At 31.6% G+C, this 19063-nt stretch overlaps 5 protein-coding genes across 7 annotated transcripts in view; 4 read left to right on the plus strand and 1 right to left on the minus strand.

Moving 5' to 3' along the window:
* Positions 1-425: 425 nt before the first annotated feature.
* On the plus strand, positions 426-1287 carry LOC148181283 (uncharacterized). Its single transcript, XM_088036554.1, has 3 exons — positions 426-647; positions 698-885; positions 941-1287. Exons 1-3 carry the CDS (start codon positions 483-485, stop codon positions 1218-1220), a joined length of 633 nt encoding a protein of 210 aa, XP_087892680.1. The 5' UTR covers positions 426-482; the 3' UTR covers positions 1221-1287.
* Positions 1288-4714: 3427 nt separating this feature from the next.
* Positions 4715-6029, plus strand: LOC148181284 (uncharacterized). The gene is made up of 3 exons (XM_088037618.1): positions 4715-4956; positions 5475-5662; positions 5717-6029. Exons 1-3 carry the CDS (start codon positions 4792-4794, stop codon positions 5997-5999), a joined length of 636 nt encoding a protein of 211 aa, XP_087893744.1. The 5' UTR covers positions 4715-4791; the 3' UTR covers positions 6000-6029.
* A 3924-nt stretch (positions 6030-9953) lies between these two features.
* On the plus strand, positions 9954-11896 carry LOC148181285 (NPC intracellular cholesterol transporter 2-like). Its single transcript, XM_088036169.1, has 4 exons — positions 9954-10151; positions 10581-10691; positions 11306-11505; positions 11745-11896. The coding sequence occupies exons 1-4, from the start codon at positions 10064-10066 to the stop codon at positions 11829-11831; spliced, it is 486 nt and encodes a 161-aa protein (XP_087892295.1). The 5' UTR covers positions 9954-10063; the 3' UTR covers positions 11832-11896.
* Positions 11897-14092: 2196 nt separating this feature from the next.
* LOC148181286 (NPC intracellular cholesterol transporter 2 homolog a-like) lies at positions 14093-15976 on the plus strand. 2 transcript variants are annotated; one of them, XM_088045151.1, is made up of 4 exons: positions 14093-14214; positions 15192-15302; positions 15554-15732; positions 15779-15976. In XM_088045151.1, exons 1-4 carry the CDS (start codon positions 14136-14138, stop codon positions 15869-15871), a joined length of 462 nt encoding a protein of 153 aa, XP_087901277.1. In that variant the 5' UTR covers positions 14093-14135; the 3' UTR covers positions 15872-15976. The 2 variants fall into 2 exon arrangements, with proteins under 2 accessions (XP_087901277.1, XP_087901286.1); XM_088045160.1 differs by having other exon boundaries at positions 15557-15732.
* Positions 15977-16006: 30 nt separating this feature from the next.
* side-II (sidestep II transmembrane protein) overlaps positions 16007-19063 on the minus strand; it is a 217551-nt gene continuing 214494 nt past the window's right edge. The window contains exons 12-14 of one of the 2 annotated variants that reach the window (XM_088045132.1): positions 18127-18378; positions 17491-17654; positions 16007-17437 (exon numbers count right to left, since the gene is read on the minus strand). In XM_088045132.1, coding sequence (XP_087901258.1) covers positions 17255-17437; positions 17491-17654; positions 18127-18378 — 599 coding nt within the window. In that variant the 3' untranslated portion in view covers positions 16007-17254. The remainder of the gene's footprint in view (positions 17438-17490; positions 17655-18126; positions 18379-19063) is intronic. The other variant, XM_088045140.1, reaches the window with a different exon arrangement.

Raw genomic sequence — 19063 nt, forward strand, 5'->3', positions numbered from 1 at the left:
ATGTGGCCATAAAATTTACTAGGTATATGTCATCTGGGTTTACTTTACTGATTTTTTCATATTGATTTTTCTAAATTGTAGTCCAGTACATATAATGAAATCAATAAGTAGATTTTATTAAAATGCGCATTCGAATGTAATTAAACAATAATATACTTACAATTATGTATGACGAACATAAATCGTTTCAATTAGGTAAAGTATTAGACATGTTTGTTTTTATTCCTATCGTATTTTATTTAGAGATGATATACCTTGCCGAACTATTTTTGTTGACGTCACTCTCCTGGAAACCAACCGTCATTTCATTATGAGACACTCAAAAATGCTATCTGAAGAAGTGACATCTCGATGTGAGGTCTTGATGTAATCTTATCAAAAAGTCAAGTAGCTAAAAGCTTGTATAAAAGTTTGGCACAGCAAATGGGGCTACTTAGTAACAACCAATCTTTTTTCCGGGTCAACATATAAACTTTACAAAAATGACTTTTAAACTCGTCTTATTTGCTCTCTTTGCTGTAATAGTCAAACAAACGTATGCCCATGGAATGATGTTGGAACCTCCAAATCGAAGCTCTCTATGGCGGTTCTACAACGATACCCGTATAAATTACGACGATAATCAGAATTTCTGTGGAGGCAGAGCTGTAAGTACTAGAAACTCCCGAAACAAAAAAGAAACAAATTTATAATTTAGATTCAATGGGATGTTCTTGGTGGTAAATGTGGTGTTTGCGGCGACAGGTACGATACGCCTCATCCTCAAGAGAACGAAAATACAGGATTCTATGGACAAGGACTTGTGGTTCGTACCTACAAATCTGGTAGCAAAATCGAAGTTCATGTTAATGTAACCAGCAACCATTTGGGCACTTTTGAATACAGGTAAAAAAAAAATTCTCTTTAAAAAACTTCATATACTAATATTTACAATTTTCAGTTTGTGTGTTTTGGATAATCCGCATAGTTACGAGTCTGGTGAAGATTGTTTCCGTGGGCTGCTTCTAGGTGATGGCAGCACACACTACAAAGTTTCCGGTCAAGATACGTTAGTCAGTAATACAGTTCTTCTTCCATTTGGTATGACTTGCGAGCGGTGCGTTTTGAGGTGGCATTATACTGCTGGGAACTCATGGGGTCAGTGTGATGATGGATCGTTTGCTGATGGGTGTGGACCTCAAGAGAATTTCAGATCTTGTGCTGACGTAGCGATAGTTTAATGTTTTGAATGCTTTTTGTAAAAGCCCATTATTTATTATGTGAATAAATTTTTTACATGATTTTAAACATGATTTTAAATCTTATTCTTGTTCCCACCAGATTTGATTTTTATTTAATTGTCTGATTGTTAAGTTTATATTCTTAATAAATATAAATTTAAAAAAATATTAGTAGATTTCGGTAATATTAAAAAAAATAATAAATAATAATTTCCTTAAAAATTGTATGTAAGTACCTTAAAAACCGTACTTTGTACTTTCAAAACTGTATAAAAATATCTGATGTAAACACTTCAATAGATTTAGCTTGGTCATTTTTTTCTGTTCATGCCAAAAATTTCGTCTAATCCGTTTATCTATAAATCTTAATTCAACCTCTAAAAAGCAGATTTTGAAGGATGAATACGTTGCTCAAAATCGCATACTGATAATAACTAAAACAACTTGAGCAGTTTCATCTTTTATAAAAAAGAAAAAAAATCCGCTAAATTCCATAATTTGAAAAACTACTTCGCTTCTGCGACAAATCATATTTTATGACCTATGCTCCTGAGAACAAATGTTTGGATTAACAAAGACGTGTTTTCTGCATTTTTTTAGATATCACTTACTTGTAGATGATATCTGATTGTTTCGAACCAAACTTGAGTACTTAATAAGTAATTTAATTTTCATTAGTGGCAGGTGCTTGACGCGTGATGATTGAGTGTTCAGCTACCTAACAATTTAGTTTTGTTTCATTTTTGCAAAAGCTTGAGGTTTAATTGACCACTTACAGATAACAGGTACTTAACTGGAATTACGTCTCTAAAGTCTGATATTTTGAATAAATCTTAGGAAAGATGTTATGACCATCATTATTTTACATTTTTGATTTGATGCTTAGACGCTTTCCTGTTGTAAAGTATTTTGTAAATAACAGAAGATAAAGCACTCATGAAATGAGGAAAAAACAAAAACACGTTCTTTTTCAGAAACGATAAAATACAATAGAAACTAAAGATTTTCAACATAAGTTCTGATAATTTTGCACAATAAAAATGTGATTCGTACTTTTTTTGAAACTTGCAAAACACCACTAGAGTTTAGAAAAAAAATATAGTAATTGAAAAAGATTGACAATACAATGAGTAATTAACTTTATTTAACAAGTACTTTTTAAACAATAGTTTTCGAAATTCTTTTCCAAATTTCTTTAAAACAACTTATATAATTTCTTTAACTAAACTAGCAATAAATATTCTTTGACTTTGGATTTATTTTTGGCATTGCCATTATGAACAATGGGCGCCACAGAAAATTTAGGTCTGTAAAAATCCTAACTTTTTTTCTGAGCAAACATAATTTTTTTTAATTTTTTTTTTCAGTCGGAGCTGCCATTTTAGTGTTTTCTGGTATTTTACATCCGCCATTCTGTATATTTCCTTAGAAACACATTTTTTCTAGCTATTCGTATTTGTTCCAAATCTAAAGCTTTCAATCATTTCAATCAATGAGATATCTTCTTGAAATTGTTTTGCGCTAAAAATAATGTGGTTTTAGTAAAATGAACAAATTGCATGGTTTTCACAATGAAATTTAGTCATTTCACTCAGATTTTTCTATTGTAGGGCTTAAATTCCATGAGAATGTACGAGTATCGTCGTAGATTTAGCTTTTTGTTCGATAATGATAATATCCTCAATAATAATTTAAAACAATTTATTTAACTCTCAAATCACAACACAGCCTTTTGTTAGTTAGGTGTTTCTAATTGTTCGCCGTTGACAACACGGCTGTTTAGTCGTCTGCTTAAGTTGTTAAGTTGCTAAATCAATTTTGAAATTTTTTAACGGAGGTCAACAAATCTTTATTTTTTATTTGTTGTCAAATCTGAGATTTAAAAATTTGGAGCAAAAAAATAGAATTTTCCTTAATCTGAAATTAACACACATATAACATCAACGAATACATCTTTTAGCTTTTCTTTCTTTATAATTGAAAACGAATTTTGTTAACTTAAGATGGCGTACCTAGTGTAACTGAGTAGACGTTGCGCCAAATTTAAACTACTTTTTTATAGTTTACTTCAATCTTTTTTGTATTTGTAGGAAAAAAAGAAACTCTAAAATATTTTAATATGTGTTAATGTACATTGGCGACCAAAAGTAACTGATAGACACAAGTCTTGGACGCAATTTTCTCAAAAATGTAGTTGTGTAAATCTAAATGTTGTCATTATCGAAGTAGGCGAATTGATTATTACGGTAGGTTTACAATGACATTAATAAAACAAATGAACAAAATCACAATATTTTCTTGTGGAACCTGAAATTATATGTCTCAGGAGTGTGACTATTGATTTTCTTTACCTGTTGATTTTACTAGCACTTTTAGGTTTATTATTATTTACATCAAAATTTGGGAGCAAATCCATTGCTTTGATTTATCTACATATAATTGTTTTATGATTTCTCATATAAAGAACGTGTATACATACATCTGATAAACATCGGTCAGTGCTTTAATTAGTGTTTTCATTGTTCTGTTATCTGATCTTTTTGAAAACCAATTGTAATAGGTAAGTTTGTTTTATTTGCAGCAATTACAAAAATTAAAAAAAAATGTTGTCTGTTTTCTAGCTACTGTTGCTACTTGGGCAAACTGCAGTTTGTTAACACTGATTATGATCAACATGGGTGCTCAAAGATATAAACAAGTGGAAATTTCTATTGGTTTGAAAACGAAGCAAAAAATCTTCCAAAAACCTGAGAAAAATGCAGCCACAATAAAATAGCCATGATTGGCGGAAACTAAATGATTTTATTTTACGAATTTTATGTTTATTGCTTCTTGACTTCACTTTTGAGATCCTGTCGGTTTAATTGATCTGTTTAAGAGCCAGCAATTTTATAATAAATCGCTTAATCCCACAACACACCTAATTAATTTTATTCTTATATTTTATCATATTAATATAACTTAAAGGGGTATAAATGAGAATACCATGCTCCCCCTGTAGTGCTCAGAGTTCTGTGAAACCAGAAGCAGTGTCTCAAAATGGCAGTGAAATTTATCCTTCTCCTGGTAGTAACCGGCTACCTCGAGCAGGTTTCAGGTCATGGTATGATGTTGGACCCTCCAAATCGCGCGTCTTTGTGGAGATACGATTGGACCCAACCCGCAAATTACAACGATAACGAAATGTTCTGTGGAGGAGTGGTGGTACGATTTTTATTGTATTTTTTATTTTACCTATTTTAACAATTAAAAATTAATTAACTCTACATGTTCCTAGTCTTTGTTTATCGATAATGTGATTTCATCACATTTTATAAGGGTCCACTTGGAGAAATTAATTGAACAAAAGGCGGCACTGTATAGAAAATAGTGATAAGGTTAGATCTAGATTCAAAGTTTTTTCTTAATGTTTAGTAAACTTTGACACGAAATCTAAGAGTGTTACTATCTTATCGTGTAAGAGAAAATGTATATATAAAGAAGAGTTTTCAGGTATTGTTCTTAATAAGTCGTAGCTAACAATTACATATTTTTTTTATAAAAAAAATATATACTCATACATATTCGAAAAATGGCGTTGAAGTGTATCGTTGTGGTCCTAGTTGCTGCTTTCATGCAGGAAGTTTCCAGTCATGGAATGATGTTGGAACCTTCAAACAGAGCCTCTTTGTGGAGATTTTATAAATCCGTGCCACTGAATTACGACGACAACGCGTTTAATTGCGGAGGTTTTGGGGTATGTAACAAAAAGAAAAGCAAACATAAAACTCGAGATTTTCATGGACAAAAAATTTTTGTTTAAAGATAGGAAATTTGTTTAAATTACTTTTTTTAGTTTTAAATCAGTTAACAATCTTGCGCTTGGATTGGAAATTTAAAAAATCTTTGTGACAAATATAAATTATTGTCGGTATTTTGTGATTGCGTTCTTCTTAAAATGACAAGATGGTTATTTATTGCGGTTTTTTTTCGGTTTATCTCATTTATGACATTATGACGTATTCGCCCCGGTTATAAATTTTTGTCTCTATTATTTTATAGTCGTACCCCAAAGTAATTTAATTTATCAATTTTAGTTTTATTGCAATAAAAGTGCAAACTAAGTAGTAGTCTATAACTTGTAGTTGTTAATTAATAAAAATAGCAATATAATTTGTTATTTATAACGGGAAATTGACAATCTTATAGTTGTGATCAAAGCACAATTCCTTATTATTATTAAAAAATTATATAATTTAAATTTTCAATTTTTAGGTTCAGTTCGGCAATAACGGCGGAAAATGCGGAGTCTGCGGTGACAACTACGCCGATCCCGTGCCAAGAAGTAACGAAAACGGCGGAAAATTCGGAAATGGAGTGGTTTCAAGAAGTTACGCCGCAGGATCTGTTATAAACACTGCGATCACACTTACTGCCAACCATCTTGGTACATTCACTTACAGGTGAAACTCCACATTACTTTGAAAAACTTGATAATTACTTGTGACTGTTTACAGTTTGTGCGTTCTCTCGAGTGGATCTGACGTGGAAACGGAAGAATGTTTTACCGATCTAACTCTTGCTGATGGTTCTTCTGCTTATAATGTCAAAGCGGAAGACTACACTGTAAGCAATCAGGTTCAACTTCCTGCTGGAGTTACTTGTGATCGTTGCGTCTTAAGATGGCACTATAAGAGTGGCAACTCTTGGGGAGTGTGCGGTGATGGTACGCAGAAAATGGGATGTGGAGCTCAAGAAACATTTAGATCATGTGCCGATATTTCTATTGTCAACCCATAAATTTCTTTAATAAAATGATAACTTTAAAAATGTTGTTTTTACCAAGATTGAGCATGTATTTCAAATGGATTTTTTTTCGAGAGTAACAAAATGTTCTTATTATATTAATCCACACATATAATAAAGAAGCAAGTGTTTTGCAGTTAAATAATGTTTACATTATATTGTGTGATTCATTAAATTTCCATTCACAGTTGGCTTTGAGAAAAAAATTCATGTCGTAACTAACACCATTACAGTAGTTTCGACTTAATATTTGCGAGATTTGCTAGTTATCGAACAAGAAGTCAACGCACGTCCAAAATACACGGCCTACCTAGAATCAAAATTTAATGAATCACACGATATTACTAATAAAATAATGTTAGCGTCAAAAGGAATCAGATCGCAGCGATCGCAGTGTCATTTGACAGCCATTTAACGTTTTACATACATTTATTTGATATTTCTATCTACCAGTCAACTAAACGCCGAATAGTCTTAATTCAAGCTCAAATGTGTGTTATAAAAGTGACTAAAGCATTCAATATCTTTTTGGCACTTCAACCTTCAAAAATTCAAATAGAATTTTATTAAATAGAGATCACAAGATTTGCGCTGGTATTCAAATGAAAAATGCTTGAAAAAAAAAAGTATTATTCGGAGCAGCATCGTTTTTTGTGTTTCATCTAGATTGCATTGCTTCGGCCATCGAATTATCTGGATTCAGTACAAAAAGCTCAATGTCTACTGCTAAGAAAATAATATACTATTGTGCCAATTTCTGCTGTAATTAAATTTGCATGCTTACGATCCTATTTTGCACACTTCGATTGTGAACCCTTCTCAGACTTGTAATTTATTAAAAAACAAGAAAAACCCATCGTAAATTGCCAGAAATATTTATTAACCAGAAATAAACTTTCCCGAAAATTGTCTCTATGGGACTGTATTTCCATCTCTGACATACATTTTGCGGCAGAACGCAAAAGACTATAAAAAGAGTTTTCTTTATTTTATCAATTTTTATCAGCTACTAAACAATAGAGGGAGCTGTCTATTTTTACTTTTGATAATATGTACATATTACAGTGACTGTACATACACCAACTTGTTGGTTTTGTGTTAAAACAGTGAGATACAGGTTTTTAATTACTGAATACTACTTTTAATTTGTTACATCAACTTTGTTGTTACATTACCTAGATTATTGTTAAATGTTTCAGTTATATAAAGATAAAATCGTTGTGTTAACATTCTTGGATGGGGGACATCGTCAAGGAGAATTTTGAGTCTTGACTCAAGATTTATTTTAGGTGGAACACTTAAATTGTTTAAGACACATTTTTGAAAAGGAATCTTTTGTTGTTCCTTATTGAATGTTTTCTTTACGAATTAGAAGTAGTTGCCAATGTAAACCGCATAAATTTAGCATAAATTTGAATAAATAAATAAGAGATGAATTTGCGTCCATGTAATTAACAAAGTAATTTAACGTAAAACTACAATATTATTTAATTGGTTCAATTTTTTTTTATTTTTAGTGATTTGTGCTTTTGTATGTTCTCTAATGTGATAATTAAAAACCTGTTTCTATTGATAGTCTTATCTACATACCATATTTTAACTCATCTATGATATAAAGAGTACTACATTCTAAAGGTGTTAATTGTAGAACTAATGCTTCCAGAAGCTAAAGAAAGTTATGTAATTGATGTAAATACACTTTACTTGGTTTTTAACTTTATGTAAATAAAAAAATGTAATAAATTTTGTGTATTATGAAACACTACTTTTGAGTTTAAAAGCTATCGGGTACTTACAGCATTCACAGTTACACACATCCTGAGAAGAAAAAAAAACATTGGTAGATTGTGACAAATCATTACACTGAGCAACTGTACTTTTTTCCAAAGATGTAAAAGGGGTTTCTGGATATACAGGGCGTTCTAATTACCAAACAGTAATCGGTTTTTCAAGATCAGCTCTAGTAAAATCTGTAAAAAATACAGTATTTTTGAAGTTTTTTTTTTAAATCCTCAAATTTATTCAAAATTGATGTTAGTTTATTAAATGTTAGAGCAACAACGCTTTACACTTAAATTGATTAAATTGAACAGTCAGACTTTTCATTTTCTTTTTCTTGTTGCCAAAATCGCTTCTTAAAAATTTGGAAAAACAATTGAAAATCAAAAAAACTAGAGCTGATATGATAAATCGGGGAATAAGGAAAAAGAAACAAGAAAAACTAAGAATAATAGAATCTGTGGAGAAAAATCAATTTAGAGAAGAATGGTGACATATCCACAATTTTTAATTCAATAGAAAAAAAGGAACATAGAAGAAAAATTACAACTGAATGAGAATCGAATCAAATTTTTATTATTTGCGTGCTACCTACTGTTAATCGTGCTCTCTCCTTTAAAATTATAGCCCGCAAATCCTGCACATTTTAGTAATCAAAACCATGACTGGTTTTGTTCTCAAAAGAACAGGTTTAAAATAATAAATTAATTTGATAAAAAGTTAATTTACTCTTATTTGATTTACATACAAATTTTGGTAGAATCTTCATTCGAAAAGTATGACCATGTTGTGCCATGGTTTAATAATTTTTCATTATTTCAATGTAAAACAAAAATTAAAAAATTAAAAATTAACTAATCGTAACAGCCTTGGCAACTTATGCATATACACAAAATGAAAAGATTATTATATTTTCAATTTATTAATAAGCCATACTTGGGCATGCGGTAAAAAAAATCTAGAATTCCCAAACCGTAAATTTCTTACCATTGCATTGGCGTAAATAAAACGACCTTATTATAAATGTAACTATTAAAGCTACAACGACTACAAATGAGAGCATGGACGACCAATTTAAATTGCACTTACTCTTCTTCTTTGTCTTTTCCATACACCTTTTATAACCTTGACACGTGTTATAATTCAGTATTTTACACAGGTGATGCTTTAAATAGGTGCATAATTGAAGAGCTGAAACCTCAAAAATCACGCAGTAATATCAATATCCTATCCACAGCTAACCGACTTGTTTAATGTGTACTGAAATTAAGGTTTAATTTGATACAGATCATTAAAGGTACCTCCAACTTAACATTTCCTTATTTTTAAAAATGACACTTAACATGTCTACCACTCAGCTCTTCAATATCTAACCGCACTTATCTTTCTTTATTTTTTCTATAAAGTGAGTACATCTTTTATGACTACTTAAAGTTTTTATTTTTCTAGTTACTGTAATTACGGTTGATGTAACATTACCAGTAGCAAGTTAATTGTTACATCAAACTGTTACAACATATGTCCTATAAGTATATAAGTAGCCAATCATTTCTTGTAAATTATCAGAATTATTAAAGAGTTGCAAAGTAATTGATTACTGAATCATTTGCAGCTTTCCTTCCTTCAACATACCACGAAGTAAAATTAGCAATCGGGTGCCCGTTTCAATGTCAATTGAGTACATTACTTACATGTACATTACGCATAAGTTGACATTGTCTTCTTATTGTGTGGACGTTTTATGTTATTTATATATCAACGTAAAAAATCGTAATAACACTTTCAGTGACTATAAACAAACATTAAAAAAACGCTCTAATTTAAAAAAAAAACATCAAAACATCAAGGAAAACTGGTCATCACAAGACGCTTAATGAAGGAAATTTCCAAATCTACAGACGGAAAGATTCAGTTGAAACAGTACCGTTTCAGTTTAAATTTTTACTTTTGCAAAACATAAAAGTAAGATTTAAATGTAGATAACATTATTATTTACGGTTTCCGAAAATTCCGGTTTAATTTCACCTTCTAGATCTTGGTCGAAATTGGCCATTTGCATTACAAATGTGCAAAAATATTATCAATCTTGACAAACACATTGTGTTGACGAGCATGAGTAGAATAAGAATTATTGTCAAGTCGGAAGTGGTATCAAATTCCATTAAAGAAGTGGGAGTGGAGTAGTGTTTAAAGAGCGGTTGACTACAAGACTCCGGAGTCCGGAGAACGAAAAGCAAACAGTGAATGATCAACAAAGAGGATATAAATTAAAGCTAAAAATGACCGAAAAAGTACTTATTGGTATAGTTTTATTCAGTGTAATTTCGTATTGTTGTGCTCTGAATGTTTCACAGTGTCACAATTCTGGTGAGTTTTCATATTACCTATAAGTTCAAAATCAAAGTTTAAAGTATTTCTATAAATAAACAAACATTGCTTATTAATTATATTACTTCTAAGTAATTTTCAAACATAAACAACGCTGAGAAATAACAAATTAATAACATTTTTAATTATTTGGGCCACGAATGAAAACGAGATATCCGTACATTTTAGATAATGACATATTTTTCTCTGATGTAACATTACTTTCCCCGATTATGCTTAAGCAGTTCAGGTCAATGCAATCAGCTTTAATTAATGACATTTCCATTGCTGTTAAGAAGGAATATACCTACTAATGCCTTGATTTTTCTAATTATTGTAAGAACTTGAATATTCATTATTCATAAACTTGGACTAAAAATTCCTCTTTAATTTTTTAAGATAATGCTTAATGATTTTTTCGTGTTACAGATAAAGTTGTAGAAGATTTAAGCGAGCGAGTTAAGGTAGGAAATTGCAAAAAGCCTCCATGCAGATTGCGAAAAAATTCGAATATTCCAGTTGAAGTTAGATTTAAGTCAGGTATGTTCAGGTTTTAAGTTTATATTATTGGTATAGAAGTTATTATAAGTGTTACCCCTAATTTTTGTTTAGTCACTTTTGTTTAAAAGTCTTCTAGCAATTACAATAAAATAAACTACTTAATTTCATACTTGTAGCTGTACAATTATTGTACACAATATTTTTATAACTTCGTTACGTCAATTGAGAGTAATTAATATTCACTTTCCAATAAATAAATAAAATTAGAAAGAACTTCGCGTCACTTAAGCCATTAAAGCAGATTGTTAAGTTTTTGATTTATTTAGCCACATAAGTATTATTGCAAGGTTATTTCCATTACAATTTCACGGCAACACCAAAGAAGGTTATAAGCCGGTTTGTAAGAAAATTAATGGTTTTAGCGGCAGGTGCGTTTTTAATTGTATGTTTTTAAATACAAGGTTCGGTATTATTCTAAAAATAACGCAATTCTTGCAACTTTTCAGTACCAAATGTCAATCAATTTGATAAAACACTTTTAAGTCAATTTTTCAAAAAGGATCGTCCATCGATCAAGAGGTTTGCTTAATCAAATCACAAATCTATTTCTATACTGTGATTGCAACAGGTACATCTTAATGTTTTATTTTTAGATGAAGATGCTGACAAAATTGTAAATTCAATAAGTGCATACATCGCGGGAGTACCTTTTCCTTTTCCTGGAATCGACCAAACTGACGCTTGTGAGAGTATTTACAGTCTTGATGGAAAAACCAAACTTGGATGTCCTTTGAAAAAGGGAGAGGAATATCTTTATAAAAAAACCATTGAAGTTCTGCAGATTTATCCTAGGGTAAGATAAACTAGAGCCTGAATTCAAAAATTGGTTTGTTAACTAAGTTTAAAATGTTGTTTGACCTTCAAGTTTTTTTGGGGATTATCTCAAGTCGTCATACTTATACCTACTACACTAATGAGAGTTTTTCTGTCAACCGATATCATACCGGTTTTTGTGACGTTCAATCTTGCTTAATCATTTTAGTCACGATAAGTATTAGACGCCTTTAGGATATTAATTTTTTTATTTTGCAGCTAAAACTTGTGGTACATTGGGCTGTGACACCACCAAGCGGAAAAGACGTTCTTTGCTTTGAAACTCCTGCCAGAATTACTAACTGAAGATCTAAGATAATTAGTTAAAACAGTTAAAGTCATTTTTTTAAATAAATTGCTAATTTCAAACATGAATGTGTTTTATATCATAAGCGGTTTATAGGTATAAGAAAATATTACACTTTTCTTGTACATTTTTGAAGGCTCTAAGGGCCGGTTTACAGAAGCTGAGTTAAATCTTTTTCGATTCGATTAGATACTTAACATCATGTTAAAGTGACATGTAATCGTTTTTTTGCCAATCAAATGACAGCAATCGTTAGGTAAATTAGTTGCGAGATTGCTTTAATTAAATTATTGTGTAAACCAACCCTAAGAGTTCGGATTTAGAAGTAATATTTTTAAATGATTTTATATTCATTTGACTCTATTAAATTGGAACAACGGAAGAAGGCAAGTGGGAAAATTTAAATGATTTTCTACTTTATATTGCCACGATTTTTTATTCACCTTTCAAGAGCAAATGAACTTTGCACCGAATCACATGACAGTCGTGGTGATTTACATTGCATATTTAAATCAGGTAAAAGTATGATTGACTGATTATTGTTATTTTATTATTAACCATAATTTAAATAGAAAAAATACTATCAAGTATAGTTATTTATTCATTAGAGGAATACATTTTTATATTAATTCAGACATAGCTCAGCGACCGTACAGAGCGAGAAAATCTTCAATTAATAAACTTAGAATTTGTAATAAGTATTCTAGAAGTGAATACCGGATCTTGTTTTCTAACGTAACTTCACTAAAACCAGATCATGTGTGAAGCCCGTATTCGAGCTAATATAGTAATTAAAACATCTGTCATTCGTACAAATTTATTCCCTAGGGCATACATTAAGTTGTTGAAAAACAAGTAAATAAAAGTCGATTTACTTCCAATATAGGAAAAATAAATATAATGCAGGTTCGATAATTCGATCTGTTTGCTTCTAATATTAAAACCATGCGGGCCAGGCCACAAATAAAATTCACACACAATTCCAATTAAATTGGCAAGTGGTGGGAATTAAGAGTAAGCTAGGAGTGCCGATTTGAATTTTGGGGGGAGTTCCACTGTTTCATTGACAATTTGTAGGAATTATAACAGACTTTCTGTGGTCTAATACTAGTTACTATTTTTGGTATTAATTTGTGTTCTATTCCTTTTGTTTGTTTTTTTTTTCTTTGCTTGTTTGTAGGTAAAAATATGTCATTTACTCTCCCTATTAATACATTTTTTTTTGATGTAACAACATTTATACATTTTTTCTTTGATGTAACAACAAGTTTTTTGTATGATACTTAATTATAAATATTAAAGATAATAATCTCAGTACACGTAAGAAAAGTATGACTCTATGTAATTTTCAATTCTCAGGTGATTCAGTTTCCACAAAGATCACCACTTCTAGAATGATCTAATTTTAGATAAATCAGAACCAAAATTATATAATTTCATCGAAATTTATAATCTAGGAAAATCACGATTTCTCAAAGCGATTTGGCAATCATTATCACTACTGATTTTTCCTGGAACAGTCAGCGGAATCACATAACAGTTATTATTAATTAACCAAGGTAGAAAAGACACTTTTCTAGCTGAGCTATTTTATCAACCGAGATGTGAAGCATCAAGGAGAATAATAGTCCGAGGCTAGAAATAGTCTTCTCTACTCTGGTTAATATGACATTTTTTTTACTTCTAGAACTTCGGACCTAAAACTGTGTGTTGCGGTTTGCGAATCAGTCAAATTTTAAAATGTTATGGGTAACTGTCAAATTGTCAGTTGTGAATAATTTAACGGCATTTTTATGATGTTTTTGCCTTTTGAGTCCATAACAATCGTCCTTCTTAATTTTGGGCTTTCAGTTAGTTAGGGTTCTTCAATATTTTTTGTTCATTACATTACATCAAACAGCTGCATGCATGCAACCCACAATTCTATTTGCATTATTAACTAGTAGTGGATAATGAATTCATTAGTGACCGGTAGGAGAGAAAATCAACTTCTCGGGTCAAAAGCAACATAGATAATGATACATTTTCAAGCTAGTAGTAAAAAAAACTATTTCCATTTCCTTATCTAGTTTAGTGAAATCTGAAAATTTAGAAGAAAAGAATTTTCTGACTGATCACAAAATTTTGGATTCTATATTCAATGCATCATTTGTCACTCGGCCTTTTTTGATACTTATTGTTAGATAAGATAGACTATACTCATCAGATAAACCGAGATTGTTATTTCTATTAATTGTATCGCCTAGAATTTATTGCGTTAGTTTTGAATTGATAACAAAAGTGTGCCTAAATATTGCAGCGATATGGAATATAGGATTTTGTTCGTGGTAATTAGTTTTCTTTGCTATCAGTACGTTTTTCCTTTACAGATTACAGACTGTGGTAAGTTCTTTAATTATTATTATTAACATGTATTTTTCAAAGGTCTGTTTAAACAAGATAATTATTTCTTTTTTATATCTAATTCACGTGATTTGTACCTGCTCAGTAGAAACTGAGATTGCGGAAATCGTGATTTGAAGCAGCCTTTGCTGAGTCACTCCATAACCAATTCTTATAAAAATGTGCTTAGATAAAAACATAAAATGCTATATGTTGTTTCTCATTTCTTGTATTTTAAAGAATCTGCAACACCAATTTGAAACTAAACATACAGAGCGATCATTGAATTCTTAACGTCTGCCTATTATTAGATGGGTTTTTATCAAGTTACGACACATGTTCGCAAGGTGCTAGCCTTAATTGGCCACTCTATATAATTGTGTGTGTAAAATTGGTTGAGTTTTTGTCTTAATTTTGTATACATTTTGTTTTACGTGTCAGAAAAAAAACACAAAGCTTTGTAATGTGCTATAGTCCACTTGTGCTGTACACTTATTTATCTACGAACGCTCACGGGTCTGTTAAAAAACCGCAATTTTTTTTACAACTGGGCAGGTTTAACAGGTTCACTTAACCTGTTGCCAAGTAAAGTAGCTCTATTATATCACTAGTTGGGTACAATACTATTTTTACAATACATTTTTTTAACAAGTGATGTAATCGCTCATTACATTACACCGTTTTAACTTTATTAATGTAATATTAAATAATTTGTACTTGTATGGCAATAGGTACAAGAAAGTAGCTAAATTTAACAAATGATCTTGTTGCCAACACTTATCTTGTTTATATTTCCTTGGCGCCTTGTCTAAATGTAGAAGCTTAATAAGACAGATTTGATAATCTGAAGATTGATGTTTGTTTTCTGTATAATTTAAGTAGTAAATCGATAAAAATAACAATAAAATGCAATCCTTATTTCAATAAATCATTTTTAATTAAATAAGACTGAAAAGAGTTTAATTTTGGAATTGTAGGTTCGTACCTTACAGTCACGGATGTTCAACTTGAAGGATGTGATCAAACCGCAGATTCATGTGTTTTATACATAGGAACGTCAATGCACATTTCATTCACTCTTAACAATGGTAAGCTCCGTAATAAGACCAATTTTGAATATTAAAAAAAATGAAATTGGGACGTGTTATTTTTCATGTCTGCAATAATGCGTGTAGATAATTTCAGTGGCGCCAAATCAATCAAATCCATTAAGAAGGCTGCCAATTTAAAAGATAAAAATTTGTCACTCAAATAGGAATTTCCATTTTACGATTTTGAAGTTAAAAACTTTACTTCTTGAATGCTTGATTGATCAGGTTATTCTTGCATTTTTACACAGAAGCATTCGACATCGATGGAAGTTTGGCGAATAGCGTGAGTTTTTATGTTGGCGGTATCCACAGATTTAACTTAACTGTTGACCCCTTGGATCCATGTGATGTTTTGGCTTGTCCACTCAACATCAATTATACTACCAAATATGAAGCACTCATTAATGTGGATAAAAAATATCAGCCGGTAAGAAAATAACAATTAATATACAAAAAATAGCATTTCTTTGTAGTTGGGCAACGCTTATTTGGAATGGGCTTTGTTCACTGGCGACTGGAGAGACCAATTAATGTGCTTTCAGTTTCCAATAAGTCTTCAAAACTGACTTTTTATTTTGAAATTAAGATATTATTTATTTACTTAAGATGTTGCGGAACAAGAAATTATTCCACTCCAGTTCGACTGAAATAAAATTATTTTTATACATTTATTATTGTTTTCTACAATTTCCTAAGTACATGGGTTTAGCCTACATAAAATATCACAATATTTACTTATGGCTATCTTAAAATAGTACAATAGCAACAAGTGCGTTCGAGTATTCAAAAAAATGAAGAAATTGTTGATAACTTGCTGCAATCATACCAGTAAGAAAAAGATATGGATTAACGATATGCACATGCACATGTAACGAATCTATACAAATAAGTAACAATAAACAAAATCGTTTGTCTTTTTTTGCTGCCACATGTTACATTTCCAGGAAAAATTCAAAGTATGGAAGACAGCCACGTTTGGCAAACAATAATTTTGGTTGAACGATAATTACCAACACAACAGTAACATGCAGACAATCGGACGAGATCTTGAGATAAATGAAATTCGTCGTTTAACGTTTAGTACTCGTAAAAACAATCACTTGAATTTCGTATGCTTACGTCGTTAAATTTTATCAAAAAGCATTCAAGGATTGATTACAAAAACAACCAACCATTTTCACGATATGCAACAATGATATATACAAGTCTTTAATATAAATTTGACTATGGATTTTCTCTAGAGATTGTCTATGATTAGAGGTGTCCACTCTTCCACCGATGACACAAACACTCATTTTTAAACATATTTACATCGCTTAGTGCTACATCAGTCTATGTTTAGACACAATTTACATTTAGAAAACGGTAAATTAATACAAATTGTAACGATGGTAGTGTGGTGACTTTCGAAAACACGTTTTAGGAACTTTTGGCAACTGAAAATAATTAAGTAGATGGCTAGTCGGGGTGGTTTTTGGCAAGACTCCAGCTCAAAAATGTAAAAAACCATTCTTATTCGAACTTTTAGCATTTCAAAGTTTAGATTTTGAAATTGTTATTAATATGATTACCGCTACGATATCTTAAAAAAATAAAAGTTATTACCTAGTGATTACTGATCAACTTTTATTTACCTAATGATATGCTGCTAATTTCAGTTACCATTAATAATAACCGTTGAAATCTCTGTTTTAGATTTATTTGTTTTTTATTGATTCCAAATTCTATTTATAACTCCAATCATTTGTTATTTAGATAATGATTGTTTTGTGTCTAATATGCAATTTTTATAAAAACGGTTTTTTACGTCAGCTTATACTAATTTCAGTAACTGAACCTAAAGAAAATATTCTTATTTTAAAAATATTTCTTTGAAAATCCACACACTGTCATCACTGCAATAACGTTTTGGACGGTCCTAAAATGAAAACAGTTCCACCAAGACACTTTTAAACACAACTTTCGGGCAACCGATTTGCCATGAGTCTTTCTTTAATGGCTAATCCGTTTAATTCCAAATCCGTCGCCTTCTGAAGGGTAGATGAGCTTCCGTTCCCCAAACGAAGGTCTTTAGGTCTGGAATCCCTCGGAAACGTGCCGACCATCGCCACGGGATTATTGTACAGATGATACTGAAATCAAGAAATTGATTAGACTGGTGCATTCAAAGGTGCAACAAAAGTACCATTGGCTCGACAACGGGAGGAGCAACACTAACAGGACTGACCCATTGAGGGGCGGGAACATTCGTCTGAGCGTAATTCGGTGATGTGGCAAGAGTTCCTAGAGGAAGACTTTGGGGACCATTTAGAGACCCCACGTTCCTGTCACTTTCTCCATCGGGGGAGCCTGGCACAGAAAAGTGCTGCTATTAACATCTGGCTTTATGTGCACGTGCAAACGCATGCTGGAAAATGGGTTAAGGAAATGAGTCGGGGGAGACTTTTCCGGATTCTGGTAATCAGACATGCGATTGAATGGAGGTGCATTGGGGAGAGAGAGGAACACTGGCGTCGAGTTACTTCCTGCAGATTTAAAAGTTTAAATCTGACATCTATTTCTCTTACAAACAAGTCCATCTTTTCCACGATGTGTTTTCATTGTTTGTGCACAAAAAATTGTACTTTTTGCGCGTCTCTTTATAAAAATGCAAATAGCTGCTGGCATTGGATCAGTACAAATTGTAAGAGAATAAAACGTAATGAATATTTAAGTGGAAGTAATGCGTGCCACTGTAAACACAGTGCTTAACAAAAGCGTTATTTATTCAGTAACGAAATTATACCAAGATTTATTTTGCCTTTACAAAAGCAAGCTTTACCGTATTTAGCGGGAATTACATCAGGATCCCTTTCGTCCGTGTCTCGTGGAGAGGCACTCCTCAAAAGTGGTTTTGTAGACGACATTGTGTTATGGTGTGGACCACCGGCGACTTTCTGTTCCATTGTCGACTCAGGTTGACTCTGTGATCTTCGAACCCTAATTATCACCACCAGGATCACTATTATTATGGTGGCGGTGGCTCCTATCAGCACGCCCAGGACGGGAGAAAAGGGAAGCTCTCCGTCCGAAGCTGAAAAAGTAATCAATTTTTTTACTACTAGCATCTGCTTCCAAACTGTGAAATTAAATTTCTCTCCAACAAGTTGATAAAAAAGACTATTTTGAGTTGCCTATATTAAGATAAATATTTTGAGGAGATGGAAACAAACGTCATGTATGTAGGTACATCCCGAAAATAAAACCGTTTTATTCAAAAAAGTGTCTTCTCTTCCTTGGTATACAAATTGCTATAAAAGCGAAAATTTTATTATTAAGACTAATCCATAAAACAAAGATTTATAGCAGCTTATAGATCATGATTTATAATTAGAAAATAAAACTGAGAACTAAAAGTAGCACAATCGATTGTCTAGTGGAGATAAAAACTACAATAAGTAGCGAAATCTCGGATTAATGCACAGGGAAAATTTGAAATAAAAAACGTCGACGCAAACTTTTGTAACCCAATTTTTGTGCGAAACCGAATTCAAAGCCAAATGAAAGTTTTTGGGTGCACAATTCCTCTCAGCGACAACTGGGTTTACGTAAAATGTAGTTGTGTAGCCTACAAAGAACAGTAGTGCGGCAACTTACAAGTTACAAACTATTGCAATAAAACTTAGTAAGGAGTCCACTAACAATAAAGCTTAGGAAACCTGCCAAACGTTCTTTGCCGACTGCCTACTCCAAAGGATTGATGGTTTTGTGGGATTAAA

Source organism: Gnatocerus cornutus, chromosome 1 (genome assembly GCF_029298725.1).
Source record: "Gnatocerus cornutus isolate USDA-ARS CGAHR chromosome 1, icGnaCorn1.1, whole genome shotgun sequence".
NCBI lineage: Eukaryota > Metazoa > Arthropoda > Insecta > Coleoptera > Tenebrionidae > Gnatocerus > Gnatocerus cornutus.

Coding starts and splice junctions, on each gene's coding strand:
- LOC148181283 (XM_088036554.1), top strand. CDS start 483: ATGACTTTTAAACTCGTCTTATTTGCTCTCTTTGCTGTAATAGTCAAA. Junction 648..697: donor ATTTCTGTGGAGGCAGAGCT/GTAAGTACTAGA, acceptor TTTATAATTTAG/ATTCAATGGGATGTTCTTGG. Junction 886..940: donor TTGGGCACTTTTGAATACAG/GTAAAAAAAAAA, acceptor TACAATTTTCAG/TTTGTGTGTTTTGGATAATC.
- LOC148181284 (XM_088037618.1), top strand. CDS start 4,792: ATGGCGTTGAAGTGTATCGTTGTGGTCCTAGTTGCTGCTTTCATGCAG. Junction 4,957..5,474: donor TTAATTGCGGAGGTTTTGGG/GTATGTAACAAA, acceptor TTCAATTTTTAG/GTTCAGTTCGGCAATAACGG. Junction 5,663..5,716: donor CTTGGTACATTCACTTACAG/GTGAAACTCCAC, acceptor GACTGTTTACAG/TTTGTGCGTTCTCTCGAGTG.
- LOC148181285 (XM_088036169.1), top strand. CDS start 10,064: ATGACCGAAAAAGTACTTATTGGTATAGTTTTATTCAGTGTAATTTCG. Junction 10,152..10,580: donor TTCACAGTGTCACAATTCTG/GTGAGTTTTCAT, acceptor TTCGTGTTACAG/ATAAAGTTGTAGAAGATTTA. Junction 11,506..11,744: donor TTCTGCAGATTTATCCTAGG/GTAAGATAAACT, acceptor TTTATTTTGCAG/CTAAAACTTGTGGTACATTG.
- LOC148181286 (XM_088045151.1), top strand. CDS start 14,136: ATGGAATATAGGATTTTGTTCGTGGTAATTAGTTTTCTTTGCTATCAG. Junction 14,215..15,191: donor TTTACAGATTACAGACTGTG/GTAAGTTCTTTA, acceptor TTGGAATTGTAG/GTTCGTACCTTACAGTCACG. Junction 15,733..15,778: donor TGGATAAAAAATATCAGCCG/GTAAGAAAATAA, acceptor ATTTCTTTGTAG/TTGGGCAACGCTTATTTGGA.